At 42.0% G+C, this 24,756-nt stretch overlaps 1 protein-coding gene across 4 annotated transcripts in view; it reads right to left on the reverse strand.

Annotated features, from left to right (window-relative positions):
• PPM1H (protein phosphatase, Mg2+/Mn2+ dependent 1H) overlaps positions 1-24,756 on the reverse strand; it is a 305,996-nt gene that overhangs the window by 177,779 nt on the left and 103,461 nt on the right. For all 4 annotated transcript variants that reach the window (XM_006072608.4, XM_044941582.2, XM_044941581.2 and 1 more), the window contains exon 2: positions 22,988-23,153. In XM_006072608.4, coding sequence (XP_006072670.1) covers positions 22,988-23,153 — 166 coding nt within the window. The remainder of the gene's footprint in view (positions 1-22,987; positions 23,154-24,756) is intronic.

Below are 24,756 nucleotides of genomic sequence, written 5' to 3' on the forward strand. Positions count from 1 at the left end.
CACCTCTCATGTGGTTAGAAGGAAGCTGGGCATTAGCACAGAGAATAAGATTTTGGGTTTATTGTGGCAAATAAACTGGGTTTCAGATTTCACATTATCTAACAGTCCGAGTGTAACTTTGTCACTGATGTCAACACACCAACACACCATTGGTATTTTAAAAGTTGGATATTTAAATATCCTCACTTCCAAATGAGTTAACACAAACATACCAATCCTACTTGTCGTGATATGTCTTAGCACAGAAAGAACACAGGCTTTAAGATCAAACCTGGGTTCTGGAATTCACTACTGTGTGGTCTTGGGTACATTTCTCAACTTCTCTCAACTGTTTCCTTATTTAAAGAAAAGAAGAAACTAGGACTCAGAGAGTAAGGATTCACTCATTTTATACTTGTCTCGGTCCCTCCTCTCCTACGTGTCAGGCTTGAGCTGGACACTGGGATGTGGCAGGGAATAAGATTATAATGGGGGAATTCCCTGGTGGTCCAGTGGTTAAGACTCCACACTTCCACTGCAGGGGACATGGGTTCGATCACTGGTCAGAGATCTTGCACACCCCAAGGTGCGACCAAAATAAATTAATAAATAAGAGACAACTGTTGTTGTTATTAAAAAAGAAAAGAATATCATGGTTCCCAGGCTCTTAAAATAGCAAAGCAGAATATGAACAGATGACTACAAGCGTGTTAGAAAAGAGACATGCCTAGTGTCATGTGAGCGGATAATATGCATTAAATGTGCAGACAGTGGGTTATGGGAGAAGGGGAAAGGGTACAAGTATATAGAGATAAAAATGAGAGAGTAATAATCTGTAGCAATGGAACTGTTGTATCCTGATTGTGCTGGTGAGGCCATGAATCCACGCAGATATTCAAATTCATGACTGTATACCCAAAGGAAGAAAAGTTAACTACACTGAATAATTTTTTTAAGTAATAAATAAAATGTATAGAATCTTGTCCAGCAGGTAGGAGAAACAATAAAGCCAGAAGTAATTGTACAGTAAGTCCCCTACATACAAATGAGTTCTGTTTCGCAAGTGCTTTCCTTAAGTCCAATTTGCTCGTAAGTCCAACATTAGCCTAGGTACCCAACTAACACAATGGACAGTATGGTACAGTACTCTAATAGGTTTATAATACTTTCACACATATAATACATAAAAAACAAACACAAAAAATAAAGAAAACATTTTAAATCTTACAGTACATTACCCTGAAAATTACAGTAGTACAGTACAACAGCTGGCATTCAGGGGCTGGCATCAGGTCAATAGGCAGGAAGGGTTACTGACTGGAGGAGGGTGAAGAAGTGGGAGCTGATAGAGCTGAAGGATCTTCAGCAATAGGAGACGGAGGGCAAGCTGCAATTTCACTGACGTCTGATGTTGATGGAACACACATTCGCATCTTTGAAGGTTTGCAACTTGAAAGTTCACATGTAGGGAACTCAGTGAAATTACTTATACTCACTGTTACATAACCTAGGGGGACAGTGAGCAGGCAGGGAGCAATCAGGATCCCCTCATCCAGGAGACCAAGCTGCACACTCCAGCAGCCGCTGCTGATGGGATGCCTGTTGTCATCCTCCGTGCAATCTTTTCCATGCTTCTTAAGTCACTTTCCCCATGGAAAGTCTAGGTTCAAAGGATATCTACTGAGTACCTGCTGTGATGGATCTCCACACCACCACCATAAAACGGGCATTAGTGTCCCATTTTACCAATGATTTCAGCAGGGCACAGTCAGTCAAGTGGCTCTACTGGTCAATGGTAACACCAGGACTGAACCCATTCCAAATTACAGAATCTTATTTTTCTGAAACACACAACTTTGTGTAATTAATCTCCCTAGCTTCTGTGACTCTGTAGCCTTTAACAATGCAGCACTATTTTACTTTGTTGCTTATTAGTAATTGTATACATGTGCCAGGCCATTGGTTGACTGCTCTAACTTCTTGGCAGTGGCTCAGTGTTACTCTCTGGTGGCAGCAAAAAATGTCACTGGGCAATCAGCTCATCATACAAAGTTCTACACCCGGAACACCAAAGCCTTCAAGTTTAGAGTAACACGCTCTTGACATCATGAACTTCAAAATTACTAATATTCTATTTTAACAAGCATTTACCCTGTTTTTGCTTCAGAGCAACGTGAGTTAAAATTCACTCCACTTGAAGAAAAACATCAAGCCCTTTCTTAACTTGCCACACAATTAAATTTGGCAGCCATCACTCATGTCTCAAAAGAGTAACTTAGATGTGGTTTTCCAGTTGCATTCTAAATTATTTCATTTACAAAAAACTAAAGATAGTCTTCTATGTAATCTACAACACACACACACACACACGCTCACCTCCTTTTTGGGAATACACCAGCAATAAGACAAAGGCATATTCCAGAAGGTAAAAAATTGGGAGTTTAAAGCTCACTGTTTCTCTTTTAGAATTTCACTAAAGTAGGCCCAATGTGACATCTTCCTTCCCCTAAAGTTCTAGAAACTGCTTTTTAATCACAATGCTTATTTTCTTTTTCCTATTTTCCATGATCATATGTAAAGCCAGAACTTAGTAAGTTTTACCTGGGAAGGGTCCCTTGGACCTTTCAATATGCATAAGATTGTTCCAAACAGAAATGTATGCATGGGGCTTCCCTGGTGGTCCAGTGGTTAAGAATCTGCCTTGCAATGCAAGGGATACCGGTTTGATCCCTGGTCCCAGAAGATCACACGTGACACAGAGCAACTAAGCCCATGCACCACAACTACTGAGCCCATGCACCTAGAGCCTGTGCTCTACAGCAAGAGAACCCACTGCAATTAGAAGCCTGCGCACCAAAACCAAGAGTAGCCCCTGCTCACGGCAACAAGAGAAAACCTGTGCAAAGCACAGGCAGAAACAAATAAATAAAAATTAAAAAGAAAAAAAAAACACAAAAGGCTCAGTATGAGTGTGGGATGCACTTGCCTCCCTCCTTTCTTGCCAAAGAAGAGGGACTACTTATTTTCCATCAGGGAAACAGAGAGCTGACATACTCTTCTGATCCCTACTATTGTATGGCTTGATTTCCACCCAGGTTTCTGGCCAAGTTTCAAGGATGATAATGCAGAATTAGAGGAGGAGGATGCAGAACTGGAGTATCTGTTTTAGGCATTTCATCTACAGGGCTTTCAATCACCAGTTCTTCATCTGATTGCACAGCAACGCAATAAGAGGAAGAAGAATAAATCAGCTGATGATGAAGCTGAGATGTGGGAAAATTTCAAGAACTTCGTGACAAGTCCTTCCAAGGGCCCACGTTCTACTGCTGTCCACTTGGAATCATGCCCACACAGCATAGTCTGTTTGTTCTTAACCTAGTTCTCTCTCTGACTAAATTACGCAGATATTTTGTTCCCTGCTGGGAAAGATCCTTTATTCTCATATATGTAAAAGAGTATGGCTTCCTTCTCAGGATCTGATGATACAAAACACAGATCTTCTTTGGTTCAAATCTTACACTTTATGAGAGAGTGAGTGTAGGATAAGTTAAGTATGTTCCGTTTTTGTTTTTAAATGGCAATTTAGTTCCATATGTCAAAATGCTATTAAATAAATATTAATTTCTGACACAAGAGTAGAGACAAGAAGTAGAAAGTGATTGCTTTGGCTAAGTTGTCTTATGGTTTATTCTAGACTCAAAAATTAGCTCAGGAATGTTCTAAAATGGCTCAGACAGTAAAGAATCTGCCTGCAATGCAGGAGACCCAGGTTCAATCCCTGGGTCCAGAAGATCTCCTGGAGAAGGGAATGGCAACCCACTCCAGTATCTTGCCTGGAGAATGCCATGGACAGAGGAACCTGGTGGGCTACACTCATGGGGTTGCAAAGATTCAGACATGACTGGGCAACTAACATAGCATGTCAAAACACTATTAAATAAATATTAATTTCTGAGAGACAGAAGAAGTAGACAGTTAATGACAGTTTTGGCTAAGTCATGTTATGGTTTATTCTAGATATAAAAATTACCTGAAGAATGTTCTCAAACTATTATTTTATACATCAAAAACTTCTCTTTAAATTAGTTTACAGTAGGAACTTAAGTAATGTGAAATAATATTGAATTGCAGCTGCAAATGCCACTGTTAGAATAACAACAGATAATATTAATTGAGCATTTACTACATACCAGGCACTATTCTAAGCACTTTTCATATTTTTAACTCATTTAATTCTAATAACCTTATGAGGTAGAAATTATCATCCCCAATTTGCAGATGAGGAAACTGAGGCATCACAAGACAAAAACTATTGTGTGGCAGAGCTGGGATTCACACTCAGATACTCATGAGTGTGCAATCAGAGGCTTTTTCTGTTCGTTGTGGTTTCAATCGAATAATGGTCTTCTATAATTTAGCAAGAAAAAAATGGACTATAAGGACAAAAAGATGATGAACAATTTCATTTCCATTCTGTTCTTCACCTGAGTCAGTGAGAGCTGTTACCCAGTTTCAGAGTTGATGTGGGAGACTGATAACTCTTAATTCAAAAGAGAAATCACATGGAAATGAGAAAAAGTTTGGCATCAAATTACATTGAAATTATACATATTAACAGTAGGAGTTGTTCTTCTTTCATTTCAGACTTTTTGAAAGACTGAAAGACTTTTCTGCCACATTTCCCAGCTGCTAAGGGATAAATGGCTTCCCCGGTGACTCAGTGGAAAAGAATCCTCCTGACAATGCAGGAGACACAGGTTTGATCCCTGGGATGGGAAGTTCCCCTGGAGAAGGAAATGGCAACCCACTCCAGTATTCTTGCCTGGCAAATCCCCTGGACCCTGGTGGGTTACAGTCCAAAGGGTCACAAAAAGCTGGACACAACTGAGAGACTAAGCAACAACAATGGATAAAGAGGTGTCATGTGACCAGTGAGTATAGACTTGGAAGCCAGACTGCCTGGGCTGAATCCAAGCTCTACACTTTCCAGCTCTGTGCCTTGGTTTCCCCATCAGTAAAGTAAAGATAATAATACTACAGACTTATGTGTATATTATGAGGTTAAAGGAATTAATATTGGCAAAGCCAAAATTGGCAAAGCACTAAGATCAGTGTTGTGTCTGGCATATGAATGCTGAATACTGGGCTTTAACAAAAATAATAAGAGAAGAAAATCTCAAGAGCTTATTGCTCTTGCCAATAATGTTCTTCCCATCTAAAGCTCTGGGGAAATCAGATTACAAGTGAAACAAGGAGAAAATTCCATTTCAGCACCATTTATTTTCCTTTAGCCTTAAGATTCGCCACAGTGGGAAAATCTATTGTGGAACCAAGTTTGAGTCCGTTCTTGGCTCCTACATACATTTTGGTCAAACCTGGTCTTCAGAGTAAACCCACACCCACTGAGAAGGGAACTGTCAAGTTATTCTAACTGACATCGGTATGAACATCCTGGTTGGAAAGTCATTCTTCTTAATCACTGGGCAAGAATTCTAATCCCTGGAACCAAGAGATAAGACTTTTGAGAGAAACCATGGCACTCTTACTTTGAAAAAAATATCTAAGTAGATAAATGCAAAGGTTATGTTTTTCTTGACACGCTCAGAACAAAGACCTTAATTGAGAGGGAAATTTTAGAGTAATAAACCCAATGACAGAAACCGAAGCCTGCTCCTGTTGTTTTTTATAGCTGACATTGTTGCAGGAAGCAGACTGCCAAATGTGGCCGAACACCCCAGAAACGCTGCCTCTGTGGAACCACGGGACACCTTCACTTAATGCTCTGGGGGGTGACCGAGGGCTTCTCACAGAAAACAGATGAAAAGAACAACAAATCTTCACTCCAGAAAGTTGAAATGGCCCTTCTCATTTCCTTCCTCTCTCTCCCCGTCCCCAGTTTGATCCTATTTGCCTGGAATTCCCACAGTGCTGCCCCATCCTCTGCTGAGAAAGATAATCAGCTTTCCTCTCTCCTGCTGATGAGCTTGGCCATGATGCGGACATAGCCATCTCCTGTTATTGTAATTAGACACTGAACTAACAGACACTGAAAGCACATACACTGATGTGTTTTCATTAAAGTAAACAACATAAGGAGGCTCTGGAGGAAATAAGACTTAGAATGCATGTGTCCACAGGTCTCATCTGAAACCCAAAACGATTGGTTCCAAAACAGGCAGTCAGATGTGAGGGGAAACTGTCCTGGTTACGGCCACACGTCTTACATAAGGGCAGGGGTTTCTTACCTTAATACTAAGGTTATATGATGCCCTCAAGAGTGGACTCTCTCTCCCTCCTCAGAGATGTCATCTGCTATCTTCCTCTCTTTATCTCATTCCTAGAATGACTAAGAACTGAAAAACAAAAGCTCTTGGAAAAGCTGTCTTCACGGGCAGGTGGCAATCAGTACAATAAATAAAGACTTCTTAACACCTTTCAGAAAATACTGGCAAGATGGCACAGTAGAAGGACGTGTGTCCATCGTCTCCTGTGAGAACATCAACCTTGCAACTAGCTGCTGAACAACCATCAACAGGAGAATGTTGGATCCCACCAAAAAAACATACCCCACATCCAAGGGCAAAGGAGAAGCCCCAACAAGATGGCAGGAGGGGCGAAATCATGTTTAGAATCAAACCTCAGACCCATCAGAGATGCTTAAAGGGCACAAACAAGCTTGTGCATACCAGGACCCAGGGAAAGGAGCAATGACCCCCAGAAGAGACTGAGCCAGACCTGCCTTTGAGCGTCTCCTGTGGAGGCAGGGCTCGGCAGTGGCCTGCCACGGGACAGGGGCTCCGGCTTCAGCAGACCTAGGAGGCATGGCATGTGGCATAACCTCTTGGAGGAGGTCACCATTAGTGCCCCTATAGAGCCATTGAGTAGACAACCCACAATCTGGAGAACAATGATACCAAAGAAGGGCCCACAACAGATTCCCCAATCTGGGGATCCAGCGAAAGGACTGAGCATCCCCAGGGAATCTGACTTTGAAGGCCAGTGGGATTTGACTACAGAAGTTCCACGGGACTGGGGGAACAGACTCTTGGGAGGGCACAAACAAAGCCTTGTGCTCACCAGGACCCAGGAGAAAGGAGCAGCGGCCCCATAGGAGACTGACAGACTGGCCTGTGAGTGTCTGGGAGTCTCTGGCAGAGGTGTGGGTCAACAGTCAGGGGCACTGACTACAACAGTCCTGGCAGCTGCGGCATGCTCACGTAAGTCCTTTTGGAAGCGGTGGCCATTACCGCCATAACCTCTACCATAGTTTGGCCTCAGGTGAACTACAGAGAGGGAACACAGCCCCACCCATCAGCAGAAAATTTGATTAAAGATTGACTGAGCATGGCCCCACCCAACAGAACAAGACCCAGTCTCTCCTACAGTCAGTCTCTCCCATCAGGAAGCTTCCATAAGCCTCTTACCCTTATCCATCAGAGGGCAGACAGAATGAAAACCACAATCACAGAAAACTAACCAAACTGATCACATGGACCACAGCCTTGTCTAACTGAACGAAACTATGAGTCATGTCCTGTAGGGTCACCCAAGATGGATGGGTTACGGTGCAGAGTTTTGAAAAAATGTGGACCGCTGGAGAAAGAAGGGCAAACCACTTCAGCATTCTTGCCTTGAGAACCCCATGAACAGTATGAAAAGGCAAAAAGATAGGACACTGAAAGAGGAACTCCCCAGGTTGGTAGGTGCCCAATATTCTACTGGACAAAAGCAGAGAAATAGCTCCAGGAGGAACAAAGAGGTTAAGCCAAAGTGGAAACAATGCCCAGTTGTGGATGTGTCTGGTGATGAAAGTAGAGTCTGATGCTGTAAAGAACAATATTGCATAGGAACCTGGAATGTTAGGTCCATGAATCAAGGCAAATTTAATTCAGTTGACTATTATATCTACTACTGTCAGCAAGAATCCATTAGAAGAAATGGAGTAGCCCTCATAGTCAACAAGAGAGTCCGAAATGCAGTACTTGGATGCAATCTCAAAAATGACAGAATCATCTTTGCTTGTTTCAAAGGCAAACCATTCAGTATCACAGTAATCCAAGTCTATGTCCCAATCACTAATGCTTAAGAAGCTGAAGTTGAACAGTTCTATGAAGACCTATAAGACCATCTAGAACTAACACCAAAAGAAATGTCCTTTTCATCATAGGGGACTGGAATGCAAAAGTAGGAAGTCAAAAGATACCTGGAGTAACAGGTAAGTTTGGCCTTGGAGTACAGAATGAAGCAGGGCAAAGGATAACAGAGTTTTGCCAAGAGAATGCACTGGTCATAGCAAACATCCTCTTCCAACAACACAAGAGATAACTTTACACACGGACATCACCAGATGGTCGACACCGAAATCAGATTGATTATATTCTTTGCGGCCAAAGATAGAGAAGCTCTATACAGTCAGCAAAAACAAGACCAGAAGCTGACTGTGGCTCAGATCATGAACTCCTTATTCCAAAATTCAGACTTAAATTGAAGAAAATAGGGAAAACCAGTAGGTCATTCAGATATGACCTAAATCAAATTCCTTAGGATTACACAGTGGAAGTGACAAATAGATTCAAGGAATTAGATCTGATATCCTGAAGAACTATGGATGGAGGTTTGTAATACTATTCAGGAGGCGGTGATCAAAACCGTCCCCAAGAAAAAGAAATGGAAAAAGGCAAAATGGTTGTCTGAGGAGGGCTTAAAAATAGCTGAGAAAAGAAGAGAAGCTAAAGGCAAAGGAGAAAAGGAAAGATGTATCCATTTGAATGCAGAGTTCCAAAGAATAGCAAGGAGAGATAAGAAAGTCTTCCTCATTTTTTTGATTGAGTCATTTATTTTTCTGGTATTGAGCTGCATGAGCTGCTTGTATATTTTTGAGATTAATTCTTTGTCAGTTGCTTCATTTGCTATTATATTCTCCCATTCTGAAGCCTGTCTTTTCACCTTGCTTATAGTTTCCTTCACTGTGCAAAAGCTTTTAAGTTTAATTAGGTCCCATTTGCTTATTTTTGCTTTTATTTCCATTACTCTGGGAGGTGGGTCATACAGGATCCTGCTGTGATTTATGTCAGAAAGTGTTTTGACTATGTTTTCCTCTAGGAGTTTTATAGTTTCTGGTCTTACATTTATATCTTTAATCCATTTTGACCAAAGAACTAAACAGACATTTCTCCAAAGACATACAGATGGCTAACAAACACATGAAAAGATGCTCAACATCACTCATGATCAGAGAAATGCAAATCAAAACCACAACGAGGTACCATCTCATGCCGGTCAGAATGGCTGCGATCCAAAAGTCTACAAACAATAAATGCTGGAGAGGGTCTGAAGAAAAGGGAACCCTCTTACACTGTTGGTGGGAATGCAAACTAGTACAGCCACTAAGGAGAACAGTGTGGAGATTCCTTAAAAAACTGGAAACAGAACTGCCTTATGACCCAGCAACCCCACTGCTGGACATACACGCTGAAGAAACCAGAAATGAAGAGAGACACGTGCACCCCAGTGTTCATCACAGCACTGTTTACAACAGCTAGGACGTGGAAGCAACCTAGATGTCCATCGTCAGACAAATGGATAAGAAAACTGTGGTACATATACATGATGGAATATTACTCAGCTATTAAAAAGAACACATTTGGATCAGTTCTAATGAGGTGGATGAAACTGGAGCCTATTATACAGAGTGAAGTAAATCAGAAAGAAAAAGACCAATACAGTATATTAATGCATATATATGGAATTTAGAAAGATGGTAACGATGAACCTATATGCGAGACAGCAAAAGAGACACAGATATAAAGAACAGACTTTTGGACTCTGTGGGGGAAGACGAGGGTGGGATGATCTGAGAGAATAGCACTGAAACATGTATATTACCATATGTGAAACAGATCACCAGTTCAGGTTTGATGCATGAGACAGGGAGCTCAAGGCTGATGTACTGGGATGACCCTGAGAGAGGGGATGGGGAGGGAGGTGGGAGGAAGGTTCAGGATGGGGGACACATGTATACTCATGGCTGATTCCTGTCAATGTATGGTAAAAACCACTACAATATTGTAAAGTAATTAGCCTCCAAGTGAATAAATTAAAAAAAAAAAAGCCTTCCTCAGTGATCAATGCAAAGAAATATATGAAAACAACAGAATGGGAAGGACTAGAGATCTCTTGAAGAAAATTAGAGATACCAAGGGAACATTCCATGCAAAGATAGGCAGAGTAAAGGACAGAAACGGTATGGACCTAACAGAGGCAGAAGATGTGGCAACAATACACAGAAGAACTATACAAAAGAGATCTTAATGACTCAGATAACCATGATGGTGTGATCACTCACCTAGAGCCAGACACCCTGGAGTGTGAAGTCAAGTGGGTCTTAGGAAGCATCACTACGAACAAAGCTAGTGGAGGTGATGGAATTCCAGTTGAGCTATTTCGAGTCAGCTGCATAATGCTGTTAAAGTGCTGCACTCAATTATGCCAGCAAACTTGGAAAACTCAGCAGTGGCCACAGGACTGGAAACGGTCAGTTTTTCATTCCAATCCCAAAGAAAGGCAATCCCAAAGAATGCTTAAACTACTGCACAATTGCACTCATGTCACACATAAGCAAAGTAATGCTCAAAATTCTCCAAGCTAGGCTTCAACAGTATGTGAATGGAGAACTTCCAGATGTTCAAGCTGGATTTAGAAAAGGCAGAGAAACCAGACATCAAATTGCCAACATCCATTGGATCACAGAAAAAGCAAGAGAATTCCAGAAAAACATCTACTTCTGCTTCATTGACTATGCTAAAGCCTTTGACTCTGTGGATCAAAATAAACCGTAGAAAATACCAGACCATTTCACCTGCCTCCTGAGAAACTTGTATGCAGGTCAAGAAACAACAGCTAGAACTGGATATGGAACAATGAACTGGTTCCAAATTGGGAAAGGACTACGTCAAGGCTGTATACTGTTACCATTATTTAACTTATATGCAGAGTATATCATGAAAAATGCCAGGCTGGATGAAGCACAAGCTGAAATAAAAATTCAGGGAGAAATATCAATAACTTCAGATATGCAGCTGACACCACCCTTATAGCAGAAAGCTAAGAGGAACTAAAGAGTCTTTTGATGCAGATGAAAGAGGAAAGTAAAAAAGCTGGCTTAAAACTCAACATTCAAAAAACAAAGATAATGGCATCCAGTCCCATCACTTTATGGCAAATAGATGGGGAAACAATGGAAACAGAGATAGATTTTATTTTCTTGGGCTCCAAAATCACTGTAGATGGTGACTGCAGCCATGAACTTAAAAGATGCCTGCTTCTTGAAAGAAAGCTATGACAAACCTAGGCAGCATATTAAAATGCTGAGACATTAATTTGCCAACAAAGGTCCATCTAGTCAAGGCTATGGTTTTTCCAGCAGTCATGTATGGATGTGAGAGTTGGACTATAAAGAAGTCTGAATGCTGAAGAATTGATGCTTTTGAACTGTGGTGTTGGAGAAGACTCTTGAGAGTCCCTTGGACTGCAAGGAGATCAAACCAAGCAATCCTAAAGGAAATCAGTCCTGAATATTCATTGGAAGGACTGATGCTGAAGCTGAAGCTCCAATACTTTGGCCACATGACGCTAAGAGCCAACTCAATGGAAAAGACCCTAATGCTGGGAAAGATTGAAGGCAGGAGGAGAAGGGGACGACAGAAGATGAGATGTTTGGATGGCATCACTGACTCAATGGACATGAGTTTGACAGGGTAGCCTGGTGTGCTGCAGTCCATGGGGTTGCAAAGAGTCAGACTGACTGAGCAACTGAACAATGAACAACAATAACACCTTTCAAATCAAAGGAAAGAAAACCTAGTAATGGTGATTAGATCCCACAAATCATGATCAGGTAAATTTAAAAGGCTTCAGTGTACCTATATCTGATTCTTGTTGATGTATGACAGAAAACCACAAAATTCTATAAAGCAATTATCCCTCAATTAAACAAATAAAGTGGGAAACAGGCAGGAGGATATTGGGGAAGAGGTTGTTACCCTCAAAGAGCTTACAACATCTTCTGTAAGGGATGACCGTGTCTTTCAGAAATGCTGGCATTCTAGATTCTCTTCTTCCCAAGCCACACACCCTATGTCCCTAAACAAACAGTCAGAGGCGTAGGAATGTTGACAGGACTGCACATTGCCACAGAGTATCACTTTCCTACTTGCCTGACGCTGGGCTAAAGTTTCTTCATACATCTAGGACCCAATGTGATGCAGGAACAGGTAAAGCTCATTCCTAACCTGTCATAGAAAACATCCTTCTCTGTTTCACATCCACTTCATATTCTGAGATCTCAAAACTTCTCTATTTCTCAAAAGAGAAATGTTTATTTCTTTATTTCACTAATTATATCACTAAACTCTAAATTTTAAAAAACTGGATCCATTATTGAGTATTTTTTTAAGGAAGAATAAACAATTCACCATATTCCCTTGCATTTCTTCAGGCTACAAATCTATAGCACAGAACACCTTGAAACTCTTTTCCTTTATCCCTTCCAAATTTTATGACTTTTTTCGAACAAGGCTTCTTCTGACTTTGACATTTTCCTTTATATTTAGATGGAACCTGAATCCAATCCTAAAGAAAGGCAATGCCAAAGAATGCTCAAACTACTGCACAATTGCACTCATCTCACATGCTAGTAATGCTCAAAATTCTCCAAGCAAGGCTTCAGCAATATATGAACCGTGAACTTCAAGATGTTCAAGCTGGTTTTAGAAAAGGCAGAGGAACCAGAGATCAAATTGCCAACATCTGCTGGATCATCGAAAATGCAAGGAAGTTCCAGAAAAATATCTGTTTCTGCTTTATTGACTATGCCAAAGCCTTTGACTGTGTGGATCATAATAAACTGTGGGAAATTCTGAAAGAGATGGGAATACCAGACCACCTGACCTGACTCTTGAGAAACTGATATGCAGGTCAGGGAGCAACAGTTAGAACTGGACATGGAACAAGAGACTGGTTCCAAATAGGAAAAGGAGTACGTCAAGGCTGTATATTGTCACCCTGCTTATTTAACTTCTATGCAGAGTACATCATGAGAAACGCTGGGCTGGAGGAAGTACAACTGGAATCAAGATTCCCTGGAGAAATATCAGTCACCTCAGATGTGCAGATGACATCACCCTCATGGCAGAAAGTGAGAAGAACTAAAAAGCCTCTTGAGGAAAGTGAAAGAGGAGAGTGAAAAAGTTGGCTTAAAGCTCAACATTCAGAAAATGAAGATCATGGCATCCAGTCCCATCACTTCATGGCAAATAGATGGGGAAGCAGTGGAAACAGTGTCAGACTTTATTTTTCTGGGCTCCAAAATCACTGCAGATGGTGACTGCAGCTATGAAATTAAAAGATGCTTACTCCTTGGAGAGCTTCCCTGGTGGCTCAGAGGTTAAAGCGTCTGCCTGCAATGCGGGAGACCTGGGTTTGATCCCTGGGTCGGGAAGATCTCCTGGAGAAGGAAATGGCAACCCACTCCAGTATTCTTGCCTGGAGAATCCCATGGACGGAGGAGCCTGGTGGGCTACAGTCCACGGGGTCGCAAAGAGTTGGACACAACTGAGTGACTTCACTTTCACTTACTCCTTGGAAGGAAAGTTATGACCAACCTAGACAGCATATTAAAAAGCAGAGACATTACTTTGTCAACAAAAGTCCATCTAGTCAAGGCTATGGTTTTTCCAGTGGTCATGTGTGGATGTGAGAGTTGGACTATAAAGAAAGCTGAGTGCCGAAGAATTGATGCTTTTGAACTGTGGTGTTGGAGAAGCCTCTTGAGAGTCCCTTGGACTGCAAGGAGATCCAACCAGTCCATCCTAAAGGAGATCAGTCCTGGGTGTTCATTGGAAGGACTGATGTTGAAGCTGAAATGCCAATATTTTGATGTGAAGAGCTGACTCATTTGAAAAGACACTGATGTTGGGAAGGATTGAAGGCAGGAGAAGAAGGGGACGACAGAGGATGAGATGGTTAGATGGCATTACCGACTCAATGTACATGAGTTTGGGCATACTCCGGGAGTTGGTGATGGACAGGGAGGCCTGGAATACTGTGGTTCATGGGGTCGCAAAGAGTCGGACACGACTGAGCTTCTGAACTGAACTGATAGTGGATTAACAATGTTAGTTTCAGGTGTACAACAAAGCAATTCAGTTAAACATACACAGGTATCTCTTCTTTTTCAAATTCTTTTTGCATTTAGGTTGTTACAAGGTATTAAGCAGAGTTCCCTGTATACAGTCACTTTTTGTTGGTTATCCATTTTAAATATGTAAAATTAAATACTATAAATGTTTATGTTTAAATATGTAAATTTAAATATGCAAAATGGATAACAAAAGCCTAGTGTATAGCACAGAGAACTCTGCTTAACATTCTGTAACAACCTAAATGCAAAAAGAATTTGAAAATGAATAGATACATGTGTATATATATCACTGAATCACTTTGCTGTACACCTGAAACTATCACAATATTGCTAATCTCCTATACTCCAATATAAAATAAAAAGTTTTTAAAAAACTAAAATTGTCTAAAAATTGACTAAAAAACTAAAATAAAAAAATATTTATCTCAATCAATAATTATCTGTAGTGAGAATTAACCATCTCACTGCTACCCAACTACCCTACGTCATCAAATATAAAGTCACGCTTCTGCTGAATTCCTCTGCACATCACTGTTGTATCCCGTCCCCTCCACCCCAACCCCCCGGTTTTTTGTTGCACTGCATGGCACCAGAGACAGTGGAAGGGTAGAGTCTTAACTATTAGACCGCCAAGGAAGTCCTCCCCTCCCTCCACTTTTTTGATGTTTTTAACATAAAAAACTCGTATGATAATTTCTTTTTTCATGGGGACTCTAATGTAATTTTACAGAAAATTTTAGGCTTTCTTCAATCTCCAAGTAAGATGAGGGTGATGTTACATATGAAGTCTTGTGGAAATGTTTATTTTGACTTATTCTGACTTCATGAAGTTTACTGGGGATGAAAAGGTCGGCTAAGGAGGGAGAAATTCATCACATGTATTCTGGAGAGAGCCCAGGAATCTTCCTCTCACCATCCTCATGTCTGTAAACTGTCTGCAAATGAAATACTGATGTCACTTTATCCTGTTGCCCCACTTCTTGCTTATAATAATATTTGCCCCTTTTTTCATCCTTATCTTTCTTGACCTCTGTGGTCCACGTCATAGTTACTTCTGCTCCTGACAACTCCTCTCTCTTCTTGGAATATCTTTGAGCTTGTAACTCCTGAATTCTAAGCTTCCCAAGACTTACTCCAAAACTCCAATTCCTTCTCTCCTTCTCTCTTCCTACAGAACATTCCCCACTGCAAATTTAGCATCCTCAAAAGTCAAGTTGCCATTTATGCCCATCTCTTCACCTTGAATCCGTTCCTGCTCCAGGGGTCCACTTTCAAGGACCAGCAGCCAGTGGCTGAGACCTGGGGTCTCCCACTCTGCCTGTACCACACAATTTGTCACCATGTCACCACAACAGTACCTCTCATATCATCTCTTTTGAGCCTGTCCTTTGCTCTCATGTGTTCAACCACTAAGTCATGTCTGACTGTTTGCAACCCCATGGACTGCAGCACACCAGGTTTCCCTGTCCTTCACTAACTTCCTTCCTGGAGTTTGCTCAAATTAATGTCTGTTGAGTTGGTCAAACTAATACACAATTGCACTCATCTCACATGCTAGTAAAGTAATGCTCAAAATTCTCCAAGCCAGGCTTCAGCAATACATGAACCGTGAACTTCCTGATGTTCAAGCTGGTTTTAGAAAAGGCAGAAGAACCAGAGATCAAATTGCCAACATCTGCTGGATCATTGAAAAAGCAAGAGAGCTCCAGAAAAACATCTATTTCTGCTTTATTGACTATGCCAAAGCCTTTGACTGTGTGGATCACAATAAACTGTGGAAAATTCTGAAAGAGATGGGAATACCAGACCACCTGACCTGCCTCTTGAGAAACCTATACACAGGTCAGGAAGCAAGTTAGAACTGGACATGGAACAACAGACTGGTTCCAAATAGGAAAAGGAGTACATCAAGGCTGTATATTGTCACCCTGCTTATTTAACTTATATGCAGAGTACATCATGAGAAACGCTGGGCTGGAGGAAGCACAGGCTGGAATCAAGATTGCTGGGAGAAATATCAATCACCGCAGATATGCAGATGACACCACCCTTATGGAAGAAAGTGAAGAGGAACTAAAGAGCCTCTTGATGAAAGTGAAAGAGGAGAGTGAAAAAGTTGGCTTAAAGCTCAACATTCAGAAAATTACAATCATGGCATCTGGTCCCATCACTTCATGGGAAATAGATGGGGAAACAGTGGAAACAGTGGCTGACTTTATTTTTCTGGGCTCCAAAATCACTGAAGGTGGTGATTGAAGCCATGAAATTAAAAGACGCTTACTCCTTGGAAGGAAAGTTATGACCAACCTAGACAGCATATTAAAAAGCAGAGACATTACTTTACCAACAAAGGTCGGTCTAGTCAAGGCTATGGTTTTTCCAGTGGTCATGTATGGATGTGAAGAGTTGGACTATAAAGAAAGCTGAGTGCCGAAGAATTGTTGCTTTTGAACTGTGGTGTTGGAGAAGACTCTTGAGAGTCCCTTGGACTGCAGGGAGATCCAACCAGTCTATCCTAAAGGAGATCAGTCCTGGGTGTTCATTGGTAGGATTGATGTTGAAGCTGAAACTCCAATACTTTGGCCACTTGATGTGAAGAGCTGACTCATTTGAAAAGACCCTGAATGCTGGGAAAGATTGAGGGCAGGAGGAGAAGGGGATGACAGAGGATGAGATGGCTGGATGGCATCACTGACTCAATGGACATGAGTTTGGGTGGACTCCGGGAGTTGGTGATGGACAGGGAAGCCTGGCGTGCTATGGTTCATGGAGTTGCAAAGAGTTGGACATGACTGAGTGACTGAACTGAACTGAACTGAGTTGGTGATGCTATCTAACCATTTCATCCTCCACAGCCCGGTTCTCCTTTTGCTTTCAATCTTTCCCAGAATCAGGGTCTTTTCCAATGAGTCAGTTCTTTGTATCAGGTGGCCAAAGTATTGGAGTTTCAGCTTCAGCATCAATCCTTCAATGAATATTCAGGGTTGATTCCTTTTAGGATTGACTGGTTTGATCTCCTTGCAGTCCAAAGGACTCTCAAGAGACTTCTCCAATACCACAATTAGAAAGCATCAGTTCTTCAGCACTCAGCCTTTTTTATGGTCCAACTCTCACATCCATACATGACTACGGGAAAAACCAGAGCTTTGACTATATGGAGCTTTTGTCAGCAAAGTGATGTCTTTGTTTTTAAATATACTGTCTAAATTAGCCATAGCTTTCCTTCCAAAGAGCAAGTGCCTTTTAATTTCATGGATGCAGTCACCATCTGCAGTGGTTTTGGAGCCCAAGAAAATAAAATCTGTCACTGCTTCCACTTTTTCTCCTATTTGCCATGAAGTGATGGGTCCAGATGCCATGATCTTAGTTTTTTGAATGTTGAGTTTTAAGCCAGTTTTTTCACTCTCCTCTTTCACTGTCATCAAGAGGCTCTTTAGCTTCTCTTCACTTTCTGCCATTAAAGTGGCCAGTGCAGTTCAGTTGCTCAGCCATGTATGCCTCTTTGCGACCCCATGGACTGCAGCATGCTAGGCTTCCCTGTCTATCACCAACTCCAGGAGCTTACTCAAACTCATGTCCATTGAGTCCGTGTTGCCATCCGACCATCTCATCCTCTGTCATCCCCTTCTCCTCCCTGCCTTCAATCTTTCCCAGCATCAGGGTCTTTTCCAGTGAGTCAGTTCTTTACATCAGGTGGACAAATTATTGGAGTTTCAGCTTCAGCATTAGTCCTTCCAATGAATATTCAGGACTGATTTCCTCTGGGATGGACTGGTTGGCTTTCCTTGCAGTCCAAGGGACTCTCAAGAGTCTTCCCCAACACCACAGTTCTAAAGCGTCAATTTTTTGGAGCTCAGCTTTCTTTATAGTCCAACTCTCACATCTATACATGGACTACTGGAAAAAACCATAACTGTAACTAGATGGACCTTTGTTGGCAAAGTAATGTCTCTGCTTTTTAATATGCTGTCAAGGTTAGAGTGGTATCATCTGCATATCTGAGGTTGTTGATATTTCTCCCGGCAATCTTGATTCCAGCTTGTGATTCATCCAGCCTGGCATTTCACATGATGTACTCTGCATATAAGTTAAATAAACAGGGTGACAATATGCAGCATTTTTCATACTCTTTTCCCAATTTTGAACTGTTGTTCAAAATTGTTGTTTCATGTCCATTGTCCATGTCTGGTTCTAATTGTTGCTTCTTGACGCCTTTGCTGTTACTCTGCTTTATTTGGAGCTTCATCATTTCTCACTCAGATTTCTGCATGAGCCAGACTTCTAAGTGTCCCAGCTTCTAGGTGTGCTCCCCTAGTCCTCTCAAGTCAGCCTCCCCACTGTCATGAGTCTGTTACACCCTGGTCTAAAGTCATTGCTTAGAAGTCCAGTTTTTCAGGGCACTGAGTGACTCTCACCTGTGAACGCTGCTCACTGCTCCAGTCTTATACCCCTCCAAGCAACTACACATGCCCCCAACACAGGAAGCCATGCCCCACTGCTCCCACGCCAGCCTAGCTCTGCACATGCTCACTCCCTCCATCAGGAGCTCCCCTTTCTCTTATGTGCTTGGTTAATTCCTATTCAATTTTCAGCACAACAGGGCAAATATCACTTCTTCAGGAAGCCTTCCTCTCCTGTCTCCCCAACTCTATTCAAGGAGGGCAGGGACTGTCCTGAGTCCATCTCCTCAGTCCCAAGGTCCCAGTGTGTGGACTCAGAGCTCAGCACACATTTACTGAGTGAAGGATGAGAATCACAGGGGGAAGGCAGAGACCTAGCTCACTTGTGTTCTGCAGATGCTTTCTCGCATTGGGTCCTGTACTGTCACTGCCCTTTCCTCGGTGCCACCATATATGAGTCATGGGGTGTGTTCAGACAGAAAAAACCACTAGCCTCTTCTAAGCAGTGTATTTAGTGACCTCTGCTAGCAAACTGTTCATTCAGCATAGCAGCCAAAGTCCTGATAACAGCCCTGAGGTTCTACCAGACTGCCTCTCTCCCCTATTAGCTTTCTGACAGTGTTGCCTACAACCCAATTTTTTTTTTTGGTCATGCTATGTGACATCTTCCCTGACCAGGGATTAAACCCGAGCCCCCTGCAGTGGAAGTGCACAGTCTGAACCACTGGACTGCCAGGGAAGTCCACTGCCTGTAATCCAGGCTCTACTATGTCTGTTCTAGCTGCATGGGCCTCCCAGCTGATCCCTGAGAATGGCAGGCCTGGTCCTGCCTCAGATCCTTTCAGCTGCCGAGGGTTGTCAGGATGCTCTTCCTCCCAAAAGCTGTGCTCTCAGGTCTTTGCCCCAGCGTCAGCCCTGACACCTCCTTTGCCCACCCCTGCACCTCACACTTCCTATTATTCCCGCTTCCCTACTTTGTTTTCTCCAGAGTGCTTATCTGCCCATGCTATGTGTTTTGTCTGTCTCCCTTAAAGAACACAAGCTCCCTGCAGGGAGGGACTGTCCTCTGTTTTATTTCCTGCCGAATCCTCAGCATCCAGTTCCTAGAACACAGCCCATGCTCATGAGTCATCTGGCACACGAGACTACGCTCTTCAAGGTTTTAGAAAGAGCACAAACATCAACAACGAAAACAGACAACTGAATTCTAACATGGGCAAAGGACCTGAACAGACCTTTCTTTAAAGAAGATATATGTGGCCAATAAGAAGTACATGAAAAGATGCTCGACATCACTAACCATGGGAAATAATATACCTACAAATGAGATAGCACTTTGCACGCATTAGGGTAGCTATTATTTCAGAAAAACAGAATTTAACAAGTGTTGGCAAAAATGTAGAGAAATTGGAACCCTTGTGCACTGCTGCTGGGAAGGTCAGATGGTGTAGCCGCTGCGGCAATCAGCATGGTGGCTCCTGAAAAGACTGACCAGAACCACCACATCACTCAGCAATTCCACTCGGTGTATATCCAAGAGAATCAAAAGCAGGGACTCAAACAGGTACTAGACACCCACGTTCACAGCAGCAACGTTCATAATAGACAGAAGATGACAGCAACGGTCCCTCGATGATGCAGACATAAACAAAATGGCATGTATACATACAAGAGAGTATTCTTCAGCCTCAAAAAGGAATAAGATTATGATACATTCTACAACACGGACGATCTTTGAAGACATTATGATAAGTGAATATGCCAACTACAAAAAGACAAAAGTTGTATGATTCCACTTATAGGAGGTATTTGGAGTAGCCAAATTCACAGGGACAGGAAATAGAACGGTAGTTGCCAGGGACCGGAGCGGGTAGAGGGGAAAGGGAGAAAGGAATGGGGAGTTAGTATTTAGTGGGGACAGTTTCAGTTTGGGATGATGGAAAGGTTTAGGAGATGGATGATACTGATGGTTGTACAGCAATATGAATGTATTTGATGCCACTGAACTGTACACTTAAAAATGGTTAAAATGGTAAGCTTTATGTGTATTTTTCCACAATTAAAAAAAAAAAAAAAGGCAACACAGCTCTTGCCTTGAACTCTAATAAGAAGCCTAATATACAGCACAGATAGATGTGAAGCCGCTGTGGCTAAGGCAGGAATACAGGCTGAGATGTGCCTGCTTTTCACTGCATATCCTTGCTGCCTCCCAGAGGAGCATGGACCCCACATGAACCATCACGAAGGAGTGTCCTGGCTCCATTCTAAAGTGCTTATGTGCTGGTTTCACTGTTCTTAAGGAAAGGAAGTTAAATAGTTACTTCCGGCTCCACTTCTAGGAGGAACTTAGCAACAAGGAAATATGCCATCACCGACTGGCTTGCAGCCAGATGTCAACACTGTCTTATTTTTACAGAAATCACTTTATATCCCAGGGGCAGAGAGGAATTGCCAGGGGAAGGAGCAACATTAAGTCACTGGCACCCATATCCAATTATCATTAATGTCTCACATTTTCTGAGCCCTTTTCCATAATAATTCAATCCTCAAAAATAATTCCATCAAGCAGGTATGGAAAAAATTGTGTGATTTCCAATTTAAAAATGAATGAAAATTCAGTGGGCATTATTCATACAGGATTACAGAAATGGAACTGACTTTAGGATAATAATCACTAACATCAATCAAGGACTTATTAATGATGACACCAGCTCAGGACTTTGCATGAGCTGTTGGATTTCATACTTCTAACTAGCCTCTCCTGGGAGAAGGCAATGGCACCCCACTCTAGTACTCTTGCCTGGAAAATCCCATGGATGGAGAAGCCTGGTAGGCTGCAGTCCATGGGGTCACTAAGAGTCGGACACGACTGAGCGACTTCACTTTCACTTTTCACTTTCATGCATTGGAGAAGGAAATGGCAACCCACTCCAGTGTTCTTGCCTGGAGAATCCCAGGGGATGGGGACCCTGGTGGGCTGCTGTCTATGGGGTCACACAGAGTCAGGACACGACTGAAGTGACTTAGCAGCAGCAGCAGCAGCAAGTAGCCTGTCCCACCATATTTGGTAATTACTATTATTATTATTCCTTTTTAGACAAGGGAAAATTGAAGCTCAAAGAATAAATAACTACCCCCAAACTGAATGGGCTTCCCAGGCAGTGCAGTGGTAAAGAATCCTCCTGCCAATGCAGGAGACCATGAAACTTGGGTTTGAGCCTTGGGTCGGGAAGATCTACTGGAGAAGGAAATGGCAACCCACTCCAGTATTCTTGCTGGGATAATTCCATGGACAGAGGGGCCTGGTGGCTACGGTCCACGGGATCAGAAAGAATTGGACAGGACTGAGCACACACACATTGTTAAACTGAATAGCTTTAAGCAACAGACTGCTTTGAACTGTCTTACTCTAGAGCGCATGCACTTAACCACTATTATTTTGTCCTGCTCATCTGGGTCCCTGACTCTTCCTTTTGGGGAGAGGCCTAATCAGCACTTCCTTCTGCCTTGAAACAAGTACAACTGATGAGTCTCCATAGGTCACTGTGTTTTTTAACCCTAAGCTGAACTAATGCTAACAAAATAAAAATAAATGAGTACTCTTCTTAGTCACTAAGCATAAATGCAACAAGACAATATCACTTCAACTAAGGACAGGTTCCTAGATCCTTTACAATCCTATAAAAATTTACAAACAAAAATATCCTCAAGATCATTAGAACAAACAGTCCTATCTGGGTCATCCCGTTTCATGTCTCTTTTCTGCAGGACTAAAGAATCTGATGATGGACACAGTGCTGATTGTTCCCTATACTCTGCTAAGAGCTTCTTCAGAACTTTCCAAGGATGTCTGCTTTGTTCTCCGGAAACTGCAGAGAGGAGAAATGCTTTGTGGTTTGTCAGCAGGGCATTCAGTCTGGAGGGCCACCCCATAGGATGCAAAGGCTTTGGGCCAACTGAAACAAATATTAATTTGGAAGAGCATCAAGCACAAGCTCCAACTGTGCAACTCTAAGGGACATGCGAGGGGAGGACAGGGGCAGAGTCGTAGCTGGGCTGCAAGCTGACGGCTAGAGTTACTCCACACCTCCTGGGAGGCTTCTGAGGATGACCTCCTTCACAAAAACCTTGAAGTGCTTCTTTAAAACCATCTACCGCTACACATACTAATTCTTGCAACAAAACTCCTATGATGTGGGCATTTTCTCTAAGTGCTGAGAACTTAAACACCAGCTTTTCTGAACTCCATATATCACCTTTGCTGTGAGTGTGATGCCCTGAGCCCAGACCCACCACTCCACTAACACTGGGGCCGTGGCTTTTCTCTCTTCCATTCTGAACATTCCACAGAGGGGCCAGAGTGTGTGGGTTCTTCTCACCCGAGAGTGGGGGTGAAGGAAGGTCTTACCGAGTTCTCCTTCAGCTGCAGCCCCTCCCCGTTGGGAAGCGAGGACCGTCTCTTAGCTGAGTTCCTGTTTGGGGTTGAGGTAATGGCCCCTGCTTTCTTCTTCACAGTGAGCACCTCACAGCTGGCTTGGTCTTCATTGTGTGTGCTCTTCCCAGCGTTGATGACCCTGGAGGAGAAGCCAGAAAAGCCGATCAGACTAATGCCCTATGTCATAGCTTGGTGGAGTGAACAGACTTTTTAGTGGACTTATATAAGCACATGTTAAAACATTTGATGGAGCATTGTTCAGAGCTCAGTTCACCTTTCCAGGTGTCTGATAGCTGTGATCAACTCCACTAATCCACTTCTAGTCAAAACACACGAGATAATCAGTCTTCTGCCAATTACACTGAAGATAGATGGCTGGCTCAGGGAATTCCACTGCATTTTTCCAAGTGATAAAGAGCAAAAACCTCCATCAATCTTATCAAAGAACAAAGCAGTAATTTACAACACACTATAAAATCCTAGGGAACAAAGAAGTATATTTCATGACCACTTTCACTTTACACACAGAGAAGTGAATGGATCAAAGGTTTATTCTTTTAAAATTATCTTCTCTCCTTTATCTTTTCTCCAGTAGAATAACACTCCTTACATGGCATCATCACAATGGACTACAGGGCACGCTGATTTGTACATGTGGCCTTATGATCTCATGGCATGTTGATACTACTTTGGTCTAATTACTAATGTTTTGAGTATAGGAATGCTTCAGAAAAACATGCTACATCATTTATAAAGCTTTTTGGTGTATCAGGTGCCTGCAGACTGAACTCTTGGGTTTCAGCACCATTTTCTTATTAAGTAATGAAGCAGCAGCTAAAATAGTTTTCCTGAAAGAGAGATCTCCTAGATTTGCCATTGCTGTGTTTTCTTTACAAAACTTCAACAGTGTTACAGTACGTGGCAGAGTGAGGATGGAGGATGTAGACTCAGTGGCAAAGAAAGAAAGATGCTTTTGTTTTAATAAGGTAAGATAGATGGAAATCCACTCTGAAAGTGTGGTGTATATATCACTCTATTAATCTTGTACTCCCTCCTAACGATTAATTAGAGGATGGTTGTTTTCAAACACCTTTTATTAAACAGTTTTACATTCTGAAAGAATTATAAACTCAGAGCAAACTGCAAAAATGGTATACAGTCTCAAGCACTCTTCACCCAACTTACCCCAAAGCAACATTTTCTATCACTCAAGAACAACATCAAAAGGAGCAACTGATACTGATCCAGCACTGTCAGCCAGACTGCAGAGCTTATTCAAATGTCACCATTTTTTTTTATATCAAATGGCTTTCAGTATTGAAAACTGTAAGCCAACACATACATGCTCCAGTCAAACAGCAAACAGAGCAAATTGAGATGTGAGAACTGTACGACCTCAGGGAGAGTGTTTTGAGCAGTTTTCTACCAAACCCTGGAATTCTATGGAGGTGTTTCAGGTGCTTTCACATTTACTTTAAATTTATTTTTTAAAGGTATAAGCATTTTGGGGAAAAAATGCAATAATTTAAAAGTTCATTCCCATCTCTTACATGTAAACAAATATATGCTAGTCTACATATTTTGGGCAGCTTTGGCATAATAAATAAGCCTTCTATCTTTTCTCTTCAACTGATCGATACCACTAGATTGGAAGGAGATCTGTTTTTTTAAAAACGACCATTTGCAATTACTTATCTGTATGTTAAAGGGAAACGATCATAAAAGTCATCTATTATCTCCAT

The sequence above is a fragment of the Bubalus bubalis genome, chromosome 4 (genome assembly GCF_019923935.1).
Source record: "Bubalus bubalis isolate 160015118507 breed Murrah chromosome 4, NDDB_SH_1, whole genome shotgun sequence".
Lineage (NCBI taxonomy): Eukaryota > Metazoa > Chordata > Mammalia > Artiodactyla > Bovidae > Bubalus > Bubalus bubalis.